We start from the raw sequence: 16,138 nt of genomic DNA, 5'->3' as shown, positions 1-16,138 counted from the left end.
CCGCGGAATAAGCGTGGTACGCGATGGGATATCCATCGATTCGTAGGAGGTACGCGTCGCTCGAATCATTTATGCCGGCAGCATTTTCGAACGTAGCTACGTGTGCTCCGCCTTTAATCGAGATCGAAATCGGCCTCGTCAATTGTATTCCGTGGAAGATACGCAACGGTACCGTGAACGCCACCTTAAAACAACCCTCCGTGAGAACGTGACGTGCCTGATTCGTGTGCGAACCGATCGGATCGTGTCGTGCGATATCATGCGCGTTGATTTTCAACGTGAAAACGAAAGTGTTAACCATTCGAATACATACGCCGTTTGACCGATCGCTGTTGCTGTTCGTTGCAGAGGCCACCCTCCTCGTCACTGTCGTACCCCGGTGCGGGCGGCAACGAGGACGCGCGTAGCCCCGGAAGCGGGGGCACACCAGGACCCCTTAGCCAACAAGCGCCCACCAGCCTGGACTCGTCGGATCCCGGTAAGTCGAACTAACATTTTATTTTTATTATATTTTATATTCGAATTTCGAATCAAGTGCAATTTCGACTCGAATACTCGCGACAGCTGTGAGGATCTTTATTTTATGTTTCTCGCGTTTAATTAATGTTTATACCGCGATCGTGCTGAGGTTTCCGAACGAATCGGATCGATCGACAAAATGTAAAGTGGAAAGAGAAGACGGACAGAGGTCTGACGGTGGACGCGCTAATGACAATATCACGCGACGAGCAACGGCTCGATGACAATCAAGACGCGACTCGTCGGGACCCCACGGACCTTCTGCACACCCTTCAAATTTTACCAACACCAACGCGAACGTCGACACTATCAAAGCCGCGGTAACGCCATCATCCAGGCTAATGAGCGCCTCGTCGCATTGGCGTACTTCTACATTCTTTTTCTGTTAGGAACTTTTTTTCTGAAAAATAACATTCCTCGTTTATTTTATTCTTCTTGATGCTCCAATCGATCACTGGAATTCTTCAGAAACTTCCACGAAACATACGTTGTATTATCTTTCAAAAATGTTTAATTTAGAATTTTAGATTGAGAATCATAAGCTTCGTGTATTGTTAAATCTTTCGTCTATGCATCTCTGTCGTCGGAAAGTTAAAACGCAAAGTTTCCTCAATTTTTTCCCCGCATAGAACGTGGCGAAAACGTTTCGCGCCAATGGTTTGCGCGGTCGGGTTCAGTCAGTCAGCGAAGGGTACACAAGTTCACGACACCATCCCATAAAGATTCATTAAGGTCCGCCGTGGCTCTATATTCGTTGTGTCGTGGCAGCGTTATAGAGCCGCGTGGCGTGCCAGTTCGCTTGAAAACGCTGCGAGTGTATCGCGTATACGTGTATCCCTCCTGTTCGTTCTTTCATTTTTTCCAGGCGACACAGACGAAACTTTTGATCGATAACAATCGAAACGTTTTCCACGTTTTCTTCTGAAATAGAAAAATCTAATGGTAGTGATACATTTACCTGGCCTCATTAATGGCCTTGCATTCAGCTTGCATTAACGCGTCTCACGCTCGAGCAGAAACGACAAAGTTGTCCTTAAGTAGTCTTACCTTGCCAGCTCTGGATGATGTCACGAGAGGATTCTTCTCGATGGAAACAGAGTGGCTCGATTGCCGGTCGCGTATTTGTCGTCGCGTTTTAGCATTCATCGCATGAGAAACGGTTCGTGACGAGATTTCGATCGGCGCCCGTAGCTCGCGACTTCTGCTCGCTCGGTATTAATTAAACCGCATTTAAACGGTAACGCAACACCTCGGATCAAACGTCGTCGCGTTCGAGCGATCAGCACGGAACACCGTTGCTCGGCTACGCTTATCCGTGAACGTATCTAAACGAGTCGCTGCTACGTCGGGAAATAATGCGATCGTTATCTCATTAACCGAGCTCGGCTACAATGAAATCGCCGGGAAGCAGCCTGGCCATCTTCGATCACCAGCTGGCTCGCGGATACCGATCTCGACGTGATCTGTCGCGAGAACGGCGCGAATTCAATCGCGTGGAAATCGAGAGGCACGCGATCAACGTCGAAGACGATGGAAATTATCGCGCGTGCTCTCGATAGGGCAGAGAATTTAAAAATTAAGAAACTCATCTCCAGTTGACTCTGAGAACCACTGCTAAACGCTGTTCAACGAATCGATTCCCCTCGGTAAACGAGGGACCACTCTGCATGCTATTCTCTCGTTAATTCTCAATTATAGTATTGTTTATACTTTAAACGAGGCGAGTCGCGTTTCTGGAAGCGTACACCGCGCCTCAAATCGCTCGTGCGCTTGCAATAGACCTTTACAAGATCGTTGGCTCAGAATTTTCTCAATAACCTTTATTACATAAATTTCTCGTTAATCGTGATAGGATTATTCCTTTGCATTTTTCCTTTGCATACGTTGAATCGTTGATATATCAAAAGACGCCGAGTGCATAGGATCGTTTTCTTGCATTCGGTACACGAGCCTCGGAGACTCGAGTTTGGTTAGCTAACGTGGTAGATAGCATCGTTCCTCTCATCGAACCTGTCACCGTCGAACGAGGCATTTGCTCGACGCCCTTCGTCGCTTTCCTCCGTCGTTTTCGACCCATCTATCGGACCTTTTCGTCGTTTCCCTCCACCGGAGCACGGGCTCGTTAACGTGCCGGCTTGTTTGCCGTCAGATATCATCTTCGACGGACGGGCACCGCGCTGGCCTTGTCCGCGACCGTGAAACCTCGCCAGTTGGACCTAATTTCTGTCGTCCGACCAAACGACCGATCGACGATTGTCCTCCGTTGCTCGGCATAGAAATACAACCTAAGCTCTTGAACATACAGATTCGAAAAAAAACGAAATCGCATAATTTATCTGGAAAAAAATACAAACAGAAGCTCATGTAATCGTAGAAACTGCGATTAAAGCAATTTTTCTTTTTTCCTTTTTTAAATCTTGATAAAATTTCAATTTAAAATTGCGATCAGTTTGATTAATCGAAGGTAGGGAATTTTTCATCGTGACCTAGTTCGAACGTAATTCGTCTGAAAGGAATTGTAGCTGATCGGTTTAAGAAAATTCTACGATTAAAAGAATGCAATTTTTTTTTCTTCTTTTTTTTCAAATCTTGATAACACTTCGATTTAGAGCGGCAATAGAAACGGTTGAAAAGGTGAATCGAGGATAGGAGATTTCTCATCGAGACAGTACGATTCTGGCTCATGAAGTATTAACGAGCTCTCTGATGCACGTGTTTTTACATATCCGATTCCGGTCGTTAGGGCGGAATATTTTTCCAGGACGTACTGGAAACGCGTGTCAGCGTCACGTGGGAAGAGCGCAGCCCCGGGCATTAACATATCGTGTGGCAATCGCTCGCGCGGATAAACACGTTCGTTCTACCCGTCGAGGCTTACAGCCAGATTCTATCTCGTCGATTCTAGCTGCTCGATCGCGATACATCCTCCAAAGAAACTGCCATTCGATTCTCATCGCCGTTGTCGATGATCGTGAGAACACGATTCGTCGATCGACGCTTCGAACAATCGTAATCATTTGAAAGTTCATCAGTGATTCGCGTCAGACTCTTCGAGACCGCCCTAAATACCTTTTAGAAAGGTGTTAACACTTTGATTAAAAATCTTCTATATAACTTCTATATAATCCAAATGATCTTTGTTAAGTTCTCATCGAGAGATTTCCAAAAATTTCAATCAATTATTGTACCTTCCTTATCTGAACGCGGACCGAAAAGAGGTTCGTTAGTTTAACAAGAAGACATCGATCTACGATCTAAAATGGTGAAACGAACTCGTCCTGAATCCTCGAAAGAATCTTTAGGACTCTCTATCGATCCCTCTATCTGCATCGGGTCGCGCTCGTGGAAAGGGGTAAGCGGCGATCGTTTTTTCCTTCGATCCTCGGGACTTTACAGAGTAGATCGACCCTCTCGATTCGGCAGGAACGAGTCCTGTCAACGAAGCCCCGTCGTCCAGGTCTGCCTCCTTTCTCCCTTCCGTTCCCTGTCCCTTTCTCCACGTTTCTGGACTACGTTCTGGTAACAACCTTCGAGAGTTGCCAGAGTTTTCGTGCTTCTCGAGATCCTTAATCGACGGTTCGTCGACTCTGCCGCCTCCCTCCTGCTTGTTCCATCGGTGAAAAAGGAGGGAAAAAGTCTGGAGACCAGATATCCTCCGGTTTCTGACAACTATCTGGGCTGAACGGTTGAAGAGAACGGTCGGATAGAAAGAAATAAATGAAGAGAGGATCGAGAGCGATACAGGCGACGGGGGAGGCGGAGGGTTGAGAGCGTGTTAAAGCGTGTACGGGGACCAAAGATCACGGAGAATTCCTGGAAATCGGCTCACGTTGGAGAGGGAGGGCAGAGAGAAGGAGGAAGATAGAAGTAATGAGGCTGATTCTCTGTTTTCTGTGTTTTCAGCGAGCGGCGGTATCGGTCGGTTATCGGGACGTACCTTCTTTTTTCTTTTCCTTTTCTTTTTTTTTTCTTTCATCCGCCTCTCTTCTTTCTCTTTCTCGCTTTCTTGTACCATCTTCCGCCCCCGTACCACGGAATCTTTCCCTCTCGCGGCATAATGAGGCCTTCATGTCGTGAACTTCTGCGCCTTGTAACCCCTTTTTCTTGGTCCCGCGTAAAACCTCGTCGAACATGGTCCCCGTGCACTGTCCGGCTCCCTTTCCGCGCGTCTTTCTTACTTGTCGCTTGAAAACTCGATACTTTGATCTCCGTGCGAGTTTTTACTGGTCGATGTCTTGGTTCTTTTAAAAAAAGAGTAGGGAACTGTGATTCTATCTGCGTCGTTATCTTGTAATTAAATGAAATAATCGAAATGGTAATAATTTATATCTGAACATATTAGAATATAGCGAATGCACGCAAAGTTAACGGAGATGTAGGAACAAAGTGTCGTAAGTGGTACCGCGACGACACTGGAGTTAATCGACGCGTTAATGAATAATAAACTTTGCGTCACTGACGTGGTATCGATTGCTCGCGCGGTTCGGTTCGATAGCCGGACATGACAGCCGGTGGAAGTCTCATTAATATTACTGTTTACTATGCGTTTAATCTCTGATATTTCCCTCCCTCCCGTCCCGGCTGCCTGTCAGGGTTCATCGATTTGAATAATTCCCGTTTATCGCGCTTCCTCGGTCGGTTCTTGGTAAAACGTCGGTCCACCGTGCTGAAAAATTCGCTTATCGCAAGCGAGAATCGCGGACCACGGATTCTTCGGTAAGTGGATTCAAGATTCCAGCCACTTGAAACACGGCAATCGGCGGACCTCGATGCTATTGCCGTTTCGAAATTCGATTTCTACCCTCTCCCGTCTTCTTCGTTAAATTACTTTCATTTGTTACATAGTTGCGGTATTAAATTTCGCGTTACGTTTATCCACTCTGCGACTACCGATTATCCGCTTTGCATTGGACGCACAAAATGGAAAGCATTCTAATTGACAAACGACTCGGTTAAGTGGCCCGAAAAAGGGAACGCTAAAAATTCCCAAACAAATATCGATGGATATCGCGCCTTACCGTATCGAACAGCTCGAAATAGCGACAGAAGTTACCGTTCGACACACGGATTTCGATAAATCTCGCGGCTCGTACCATGGATCCGGATTGTCCGGATCGTGGCACGGCGAGATAGTAGGTTCACGGATCGAATAATGAAAAAAAAAAAAAAAAAAAAAAAGCGCGGGGTGCAACGACGGATGAAAAAGTGACGAGAGAGCGCGGGCTGGATCGCAGCGCCGGTTTCACCTGCGATGGCCGGACGCTCGATAATGCGACCATCGATAGCCCCGGCTAGATTTGGCAATCGCACGTAATTGCATCGATATTTCACATAAGCGGCTTAATTGATTTTTCTCTCGCCGGCTGGCTGGTCGGTTGGCTAGCTGGCTCGCCATACAGGGTGAGAGCCGTATTTACGAGTATTTTTAAATCGTGCCGGAATATACGGACGTTTATTAGGATGCCGATGAAACGGGCCGCGCGGAGGTAAATATTCGGAAATTTGCTGCGAGCCAGGCCGGGCCGATAAATAATGCAGCTCCCGTTGTATTTAGTTTTGTTAATTATTGCCGCAGTTATACGTGCACACGTGCACGAGCTGCAATTAGTCTGCAGGATGAATTTTGAGTCGTGCAATAAACTTGTGTCTGGAGGGGGGGAGGACAGAGAAACGAGAGGGACGTTTGTAATTTCGACTCGTTAGTACAGAAGCTTATGAAAATATTTAAATTTTTATCAAAATTTTTCATCTATCATATCAATTATAGGAATTGATTATTTTTATCGGTCGAGTAAAGAAAATAGTAAGAATAAGAAATGCATAGTTTCATAATCTCGAAGAACACTTGCGTTCTCTCGACCGATGATAGACCAGTAGTGGATAAAAGCGATCTAAAAATACGTCAAGAGTAATCTTGACGTCGATACAAAAAGGGGAAAGCTGGAGTTCATCGCTCGAGTTTTCAGTACTTCCATAAAATTGGCAATACCGAGTGGAAAGAAGTAAACGAACGTTCGGCCGTGGTTCGATGTCGAGGAAATTTGTCGAAGGAACATAGGGCGGACCGGATGGGTTGAAATGTCGAGCAAGGTCGGCTCTGTCGCGTTCGCGGAACGCCGTCCAATTTGGTCGCGCGATTTTTGTCTGCTTTGTTTGCGAACCTCGTGTTCCAAGAAAGGAATCCTCTCGCTGTCCCTTGGCGCGTGTTGCGTTGATTAACACACAATGCTGACAGGAGCGCGGGAAAAAGAGCGCTGATCACGCGCGTGTTATCGATTCGCCCGAGAACATCCCAGGACGACGCTTGCACCTGTACCTGGATTCGCGACACCGTCGGTCGCTTTGATCACCGATCACCTTGTCTTGCTAGCTCGCCAATCTCGATTCGTCGTTGGAAAGTATAATACCCGAGCAAAACGCTGCGAATAACGAAGCTAGTAGGTTTTTCATCGCGCCCTCGTCGTACAGACGTTTCCATGACTTTTATTCTCTCTGCTCTACGAATCGTGAACGACGATTTCGACCGGTGCCGATCGTTTTTTACGGGCACTCGTGTCGCGAGGATTTTTCAATCGGTTTTTATTCCGCATCAGACTCGCGTTTCAGCCTCCATTTCCTCCGTCTCTGCTTCTTTCGAGCGAATAAATTTTCTATTTCATTCTTGAAATAAAAATATGGCTGAGATTTTTCGTAGAGCAGAAAAGCAAGGTGGCTTCGGATTTGAACGATGTTTCTAAGGAATTTTGAAACTGTTAGCTTGATTTATTAGATGGTGGTTGAGCACCTCTAACCGACAGCTGTTCCAAGCACGTAAGATAACCTAACTCGCCTCTGCTCGTCTCTGCTCGCGTGCGTATTGACGTAGTTTGTATTTTTTAAGTCGTCATGCCCAAATGGCCAGGCTATGCCACCGCCTAGCTCCCTTTGATTGTCTTCTCGGAAGCAGCGGGATTCTTTCTTCCTGTCAGCCGGTTAGTAGATCGGTCACGAATTACTGTGAAACTTTGCCTGGCCCTTGGTCGGGTTCCTCGAAAAGTCAGGCACGCGAGAGCCGAGAGAATGGTACCGCGATTCCGTCGAGGCACACGAGGAATATTTTGATCATTAACCGAGGAAAATCTGTTGCATTAAAGAATTTCTATGAAATAATTAATGGATCTGTATTTCGCTTAATAAATCACGGAATATCGAAGAAGAAAGTAAGATAAGAAAAATTTTTCTATGCTTGGCACGCGTACCTCGCGACGTCTATTTCCACGCGCCAAAGCGTCGTTTGGTATCGTTTCGTGCGCCTCGCGATCGGCGTCGGAGATGTGTTTTGTCCGTTTTATCGTATGCTAATGAGCCGAGCGCAGTGACGCAGACGCGGTCGCTATTAATATAATTAGCATACCACCGTCGGGTTATGCAATATATTTTTTTTTCCGTAGGATCGTGGCACGGAGGAAACCGAACGGTCTCTCGCATGCACGCGAGTTTTATATGGTAATTAGGGAATCGATTGCGAACGTTCCTTCTCTCTCTGCCGAGGGCGATTGCAATCGCAACGGTGGCGGTCTCAAATCGGTCTCCTTGCGCTTAGCCGACTCTGTTCCACGCTAATTAGACTCGAAATCGGAAAATTGACCGTCACCGATATCGATTCCCCGCAAACGATCCACGTTTCCCAACCCACTCTATTCTGTTCTCGATTTCATCCGTTGGAAACGGGGAGAACGCTCGATGCTGGAATATCTGGAGGAATCGGTGTTAATTAATCGGTTACTGGAAACTTAACGAGAGAATGATCGGGCATTTGTAACGTGGCGATGTTGCAAGTATTTCTATTTCGAAAGTTGCGAGAAATTATTCCATGTCCTCGAAAACATTTCAAAATAGCCTTATCATTTCTTACCCATCACACTTACATATTGATGCACCGGTGCATTAGCTGTCAGTTCGATGCATCCGATATCAACCTTTGCAATTTTTTTGTCACGAAACTGTAAGAGTTTTCAAAATCAACGATTTTTATTAATTTTCTTAACAAGTGCAATCGTGCAAAATGGCGATCTGACAAGGGGATTTCATTGACGAAGTTAAGAATTAAGAGGAGGCCACCTTTGAACCGTGCAACGCACACTGTTGGTATCTCAGTCGAATAAACAAGTCATTCCGTGCAATCGAGCCTGCCTCCCCCTCTTTCCCTCTCGCTTTTTCACACGGCTGGTTGTCGATATTCTCGCGGACAAACATGCAGGCGTGGCGCGAAATGCGATGAAACGCGATCGACAATGGAGGAGGCTGTTGCAACTGCCGCGACGATAACGCTGCTTCGAGCGGACCGTGTCAACGCTCTCTCGTCTTGTTACACAAGCCAGAACAAGCTTGGCCACGACTTTGATTTAACGATTTCTTGCGGTGAGCTGGTCGCGAGCGTGCGCTAGAAATCGTCACGGATACTTAAAGAGGCCGCTCATAAATCGTTGCACGCTCCTCCAGGGACTTCTCGCGCGACACCTCGTCGAAACGTATTCTTCTCGAGTTTATGCCCGCGTTGACAGTAAAATCTTATCCCGTTGCGGCCGGTACAGACCTGCTTCGATAATCCACCGACCTTCCGTGAAAATACGGCTTCCACTTTTCATCGGCAACTGCCAATTCCGGGACGACATCGCGTTGCCACGTAGCGTAGGTTTGCCGCGACGAAATCGTGAAAATGCAGCTGCTACATTGCCGATCTTGTTACCTCCGAACGAGGAGTCTAATTTGTAGTTCTCTGATGCTGATAGTATTTATGTTATCTATTCCGAGTTCATATACGATGCTCACTTCATCTTCTATTCTATATTATTGAGATTGAAATTCTGATAACGCGTGACACGATTCCGTCTCTAAATTTCAATTCCTAAACTGTTTGATCGAAATAAAAGGAAGTATCCTCTCGGAATCGTCGAATTAATCTGGCGTTTTCCAGTCTGGAGCGCGCAAACGCAAAGAGCAGTCGCTGAAAGGGCTCGTAGGAGCTGACTGAAGGCTCCTTCGGGATAAAGAGAGAAAGCGGAAAATAGGATCGGTGAGAATAAGAGAGCGCGAGATGAGGGTAAGATGCGAGGGAAACCGCAGCGGGACGGTAACGGTAAAAGGGAGCGAGGAAAGAGAAGACGTTAGGAGCAGGGAAGAATTAGCTAATGGCGCACGATGAATCCGTAATGGGTTTCTGGTGTTCCCGGGGCCGCATCGGGATTTGAACGAGTTTGCGGCCCGGCCGCGACTCGCTTCGAGCCGTCGAAAGACGAGGTAAGCGGGCAACAAAGCGTCGAGTTCGCGAAGAAGCTTCGAGGAAAACCGTGCTACGCCCGTCCGTGTAATACCCCAAGGAATGCGGAGAAGATGGAAGCATAGATAGGGCTCTTTTCGCGTTGGGGAACCTTCGGGGCTGGCTGGCGAAGAAAGAACGATGGTAAAAGGGGTGGCCACTCAAGCCGACCCGAACCGCCCGGTGAATCCTTGCGGAAAAGCTTACAGCGACTCAGACTCTCTTGGAAAATGCTGTTTGCGGCTCGAGGACCGATTCTCGTATCCTTCGGAAATCAAGGACGAACCTGAGCACGTCTTTTCCCAAGGCGGCTCATTTCTTTCCCGTTCATCTTGAAAATGTCCATGTCGTTTAGAGTTGATGAAACTGGTCTAAAGATTCATAGTTTAATTAATTAATCAACAAATCGGTACTTATAAAAATCATCTACAGAGGGGGTGACAGATTTCATTCGATCACTATTTCTGTATTAGTATCTGATCGTTATCGTTACTTTCGAAAGAACATCTATCAAATTCATCTGGAGCAGCCACCTGTGGCCTCGGATTTCACCTAGCACGAAAATCGTGGCTGTTTTTTCGTCCGGGAATAGCGAGTACACTGTAGAATGCTCGTAATCGAGCGCAGAAAATCGTGCGAAAATAGGCGGAGAAGAGAAAAGAGCATCAGCATCGGGGCTCGTAAAGATGCACGGCGTGGCGCGAGTAAGGCCGACTCGTCTCTAGACGCACGCTTTAGCATTCCCCGGAACGAGCGAGAACGTGCCAGATTTTCCATCCTCTGTGTGTACGGCCATCGAACAAAATTGCTTGGCTGGAGGAAATATCGGGACACGCTGGGAGGGTAAGAAGGAGAGGGACCGAGCGCGTTCACGATGGAACGAAAGTGCAGTCACCCGGAATAAACGAGGAGGAGACCCGAAGTTGTTGGTCGAAGTTCAGTCGGAGAGGGGTTGGGAATGAGTTTGCGTCGCGTCGGTGATGAAACTTTGCCGTGACGAGAAAGAGGGGTTGTCACGCCGTTCGCCTCTAAAACCCACCCCTCTGAGGCCGCTCCGCCATTCCGTTTCCGCGAGGCGTTTCTGCTTTTAAACGAACGACCACCAGTGACGCTCTCTTACTCTCGATTTTTACTACGTTGCTTCGGCTTCTTCTGGTCAGATCGATCTTGTACTTTTATTTTCATTCGCTGCAGAAGAACAGTCGATACCAAACGTTTAGAGCTATTCATTTCGAATTATTCGTTTCGAAGAGTTATCGACGAATGATCCGTCGCGCGAACGATTAAATAGACTCATTGTTTCTCTCTGATCGTTGAACGAAACTGAACGCGTTGTCACGGTTCGAACGATTCAGCCTGCACACGAAGGTTCAGAGGTTCTTTCCCAACAATTTTCCCGAGCCTTGACGAGAGAAACGTGACGTTACTTTCGTGACTGGCTGTCTGAAATTCCTCCGGGTTGGTCTTCAACAGCGTGGCACTACATCGACTTTTAGACTGGTAACTCGCGACCAGGTGATCGCTCGCTAACTTCCCAGCCTCGCTTGGCATCTCGTCGCAGGACTTTGGCTGTAGACCACACATCGCGGTCGGGATAAGGACGAAGGGACGGATCGCGGCGCGGATATAAAGACGGGTTATATGACATATTTTTGCGAACGAGCGAACCGACTCGAGGGCGAGTACGCGTCTACGAGCTTCTAAATATAGAGCGTGACTCACGAAGATGAGCGGAATCGAGAGGAAAGAGAAGAGGAAAGGAGTTGTGCAAAAATACAGACACCAGAGTGTCGTCCTCATCGCCTCGTTACGAGGAACTCGGCGAGCATTTTCCGCGCTCACCTTCCATTACGTTAGCTTGAAATCCGCTGCTTATTTCACCGTCGGCGAAGAACCCGGAGCTGGTAATCGATAGAACGTTAATTGATATTTCATCCCTTAGTTTCAAGTTACGTCACAAACGTGACTCGATATTATGAGACAAAGGGTTAAACCGCAACTTCCATTGAAATTCATCGGTTAAGAAACCTTCGAGCCAAGGACGCTATCGTTGTTCGGCTCCAAATTTGTAACCCAATTCCCGCGTGTAGTCGAGGGCTGTTCGCGAGTCGTCTGGAACGACACTCTCGAAACGAGATCCACCGATAGGTCGGTGTATCGTATGGCAGGTTGTATCGGGATGCGGAACGAGGACAAAACGAGAGGATCGCAGGCGGATCGACACTCGAAACGTCGCGTCGAGTAGGAAGGGGTTGGATGGAGCACGAAACCGCAGAACGATTGAATTCTTTGGAATAGAAGGGAAGACGAGCGAACGATCTTGAGAAACGTAGGAAAATCGAGGAAGGTAAACGACGTTCTAGCTGCGAGAAAGACAGGATCGTTCGCGAGGGAATCGTTTTTTATTTTTCCTCGCTGCCGAACAGACTTCATTCTTGGTTTACAAGCGTGCGGTCTACAAAGAGGTTGCCACGTTGTTAAAATAACCGCAGAACTCACCGCTCGAAGGCGTGTGTTGTTCCTGTCGCGGACGTGTGCGTAAGCGCGTGATTACGTTCTGCTCGGTGCGCGCAAAATAGACGCGTGCTTAAGCGCGCGGCTACAGGAAGAGGGTGGCAACCCTTCCTCGACTTGCGCTTCCAACCCGTGTCCATTCAAATAATTGTGATTTTATACCTTCTAGTACGAACGTTTGAACGGTGCGTTGAATTTTGCAACGCAAACAATTGAAATAATAACGAAGAAGATAATTTTGATTATTGACACAAGTGTGAATAATTAATAAGCGAACGATTCATTTTAGCGGAGTGAATGTGTTTGAAATTGAAATCATGAAAGGTCATTTACTTGTTGAATTGCAATGCTTCGAGAAGCATTCGGTCTTTCATTAACCTTAAGATAACGCGGTGATTACGCTACGATTATTAATAGCGCATCGTTGTTAATTGTTTAAGAGGTAGCTGGCAAGTAGGTTAGATTTCTCTGGACGAGTGGAATTTTCAACGGAATTAGTAATAGCGTAATTAGTTTACGTGTTAACGCGACGTTTTAAACGCGAAATAGATAAGAAAGGGGTCATTTGCCCGAGGAACGTACTCATCACGGGTCCGCGAAAACAAATTGCTCGCGTTTCGAAATACGGAAGGCGAAATGATAACCGAAAGACAAAGTTCACGCGCCTTCTCCACGGATAACGTCGAACACATCGACCTAAGATAATTCAACGAATTCTCGATGGAGAATCGACGTTCATTCAATAATATCTCGTGGATTTCTTAAATTATCAGCTTTTTACAAAATCAAATTCATGTAGCTGAAATCCTACCTTTCGTCAGCCTTCGCATTATCTCCATTCGATGTCGAATAAAAATGATGGTTTTCTAAGAAACCCAGAAGATCCGTTTCGAAGAAACGTTATCGTACAGATAAAAGATTCAATTACTCTTTAAATGTGCTCGTGGATTTGTAAATGATGCTTTATAGCTGTAAACAAATGTTCGAGTCACGACCAGACTATCGCTCACAGACGAACACTCGTGGTTTCATAATTTGGTGTTTAGTCGAGGTTAAGCAAGAAAGGAAACGAAGAATAATATAGAAAACGAAGCATCTTGATGTTTCTTAAGTCTCGTTCGAATTTGTGGCAGAATCCGAGGAACTTTGAAAACCACAAAGTACGATCGTAAAAGAGGGCCTCGTGCGCGTTTTCGGCAAGGGGTGCGAGACACGCTCGGTGAATAAGACGGAACGAAAGCGACGGAAAGAGAGAAATTTAAGCTTAGAGAGAGAGGATGATCCCAGGGTGCTCCCTGGTCGTGGGCTGATATTTTTTGCCTCTCGTCCCTCGTCGACGCTCGTGACTTTTATTGCGTGTACGGCGTAAACGCGCGGCGTCGAGAGGCGAGAGCAGCAACGTGGCTTTATCTCGTTAAATCCGTACCGGCAGAAGCTAACGAGTCGATACACCATCTGGGCCCCGTTTCCCAAACGAAACAGCCTGAACGGACCCTTTTGTCCTCGAACAATCTTCCTCACGGCTGCTCCGTTCGCGACGCCTTCCTTGCGGTTTCCGACGCCGATGACGCGTCCGGTAAATGATACGCTCTCGATCAGTCGCTGGTAACACTGTTGCAGTTGCATGGAAATTATGCTCGCCTCGTGGGACAAGATCTCGGGGAACTCGTGGTCGTAGGATTTTATTGTACTTTGCGGTTTCGACGAACAAGGAATAAAAGGATCTCTGCTGTTTAAAGTTTCTCGGAACATATGTTCGGAATCTGTTGCGGTTAAATCAGTGAATTTTTAGTCGTTCGTTATTTATAAAATATCATAACGTTCATCTTTTTCCCCGAAATGTCGATGGAGGAAAGAAAAAGGGAATATTGAAAAAGTTTCTTTATCTGGAAAAGCTTTTAACTCATCAACGACGGATACTCTAATGCCAGTTTTCTCATCAAAGACCAATCTAAATGGAAGACAATAACGGAAGTTAGCCTGGCGAAGTAGTTGCCGTTGATATGACACGGCCTTAATTTACTTGGACATCAAGCGTGCTCGTATTGACCCGGAAGGGGACGAGGGTGGAACGTTTATCGATCACGCGGAGACTTGTTGCCCTCGTAGCCAGGAAGCGAACCGGTGTCTCTAAAAAGGAGAACGCGTCGAAGAATGCCTCTAAACTCGGTAATAATGAAAGTCAGCGATGTGTATGATTGAAAACGCCGGGGACCCGGTGAAATGGCTCGACGAGGAGGGTCGACGACGAGCGAAGGACGACCCACCCGCACCATTACCGTCCCCGTAATGCTGTTACGTAATTGCGTTTTTTTTCCGCGCTTATCGCGCCATTTTTCCCGACGGTTCCCTAAATTTTTCAACGAAACGCCGTCTTTCGACGATGGGCGATGGAATTTTGCATCAGACATAACAGCGTTCGCAGGGTTCTTCTGATTATTAGAGCAGGACGATTTATTTCGATAAGAGAAAGAAATCAGAGGCGCGGAAGGTTCCCGCGCGAAAGAGAAATTTCATTAGTCACCGGGCTTTTTCGTCGGGCTTGTTTCGTCGAGCGATTTAACGGACGGAAAAAAGCAGAAACGTCGGCGGTGGTCACGGCTCGTTTCCCTCGATTGATTCGTGACAAGGCGCGAACAAACGGACTGCTAAACGCCTTCTCTCGCGAGTCGCGCGGGTAAACGGTCTTTTACCACCTTTCGTCTCGGGGTATCACACCTTTCACACTTTTACACGCCATTTCGCCGCTTTTTTACTCTCTTATGGCCAGATAGTGGAGAAATAGCGAAGAAACGCTGACGTTCACTTTCCGAAGGGTTAGGTAATTATCAACTAAAATTAATGATTTCACTGTAAGCTTTATTGACTAATCGTTGGTACAAAAATCCTAGCAATTAGAGCGTTATTTTTATAGAAAATTGAACGCTTGTTGTTAAAAAAAAAAGTCCTAAATCAGAGATTAGAGCGTCGTTTTCGCAACAAATTGAACGCGACGGTGTCGTGGGTGGTCGTAACAGAAAAATAGCAAGAGAACGGATCCCGTTGACTCCTGAGGGAAGTCTGCCACCACGATCCGTCACATGCAGATCCAATTCTATGCTAGTCTCTCGCTCGCCTCTTGCACAACGCCGATCTCGATACAATGAACAAGGGGGAAGCACCACCCAGTTGGTTCTGGCTACGCATCAGCGCTCTCTTTAAAACGACTTGTGCTTCTTCTCTACGCTCTCTTGTCTGCCCTTTTCTCTCTTTTTATTTTTTAGCCCTTCTTTTCCTCCCTCTTTCTCCGCTCGAGGTGAATGGTTTCGACGGTGCGCATAGGGGGACGGGTCTGAGGCGGAAAAGGGGGTTGGCGATACCCGGGTGCTAGGCCTCTGGCTGCAAACGTTGCATTGTGTCACTTCTTCATTCATTTCTGATTTTGCGGTCGGCTTGCGTAGCGAATTCGCAAAAACTCGACTCGTCCCTTCGTTCCCTTTCTGTCCCTCGAAAATTCGACGTTCTCTCTCTCCCTCTTCTATTCCCTGCTTCCATCTTCTCTTATTTTCCTGCTCTTCCTTCGATTTAGAATTTAGGAAAGGAGATTTGAAATTTACCATTTTAAATTGAGGAGTATTAGTCATGGAGAATATTATACTAATATCATTAGTCTCAAGGAATATTAGCCTTCGATGAACAAATAGAGAATCGTCAAAGAGATACTAACGTCCTACTAATATTTCAACTCCCACCATTCTTTTTTCTTACCATTACGAAAGATACTCCTTTAAAGAAGATCGATTCATAAATCACTCGTCGTATCAGCAG

The 16,138-nt window shown here is 46.7% G+C and overlaps 1 protein-coding gene across 5 annotated transcripts in view; it reads left to right on the top strand.

Annotated features, from left to right (window-relative positions):
* LOC114875343 (homeobox protein homothorax) overlaps positions 1-16,138 on the top strand; it is a 369,739-nt gene that overhangs the window by 125,352 nt on the left and 228,249 nt on the right. For all 5 annotated transcript variants that reach the window (XM_029185507.2, XM_029185504.2, XM_029185506.2 and 2 more), the window contains exon 7: positions 349-478. In XM_029185507.2, the coding sequence (XP_029041340.1) occupies positions 349-478 (130 nt within the window). The remainder of the gene's footprint in view (positions 1-348; positions 479-16,138) is intronic.

This window comes from Osmia bicornis, chromosome 15 (genome assembly GCF_907164935.1).
Source record: "Osmia bicornis bicornis chromosome 15, iOsmBic2.1, whole genome shotgun sequence".
NCBI lineage: Eukaryota > Metazoa > Arthropoda > Insecta > Hymenoptera > Megachilidae > Osmia > Osmia bicornis.
Note: the sequence above shows the minus strand (reverse complement) of the source record. Positions and strands in the feature narration are given on the sequence as shown.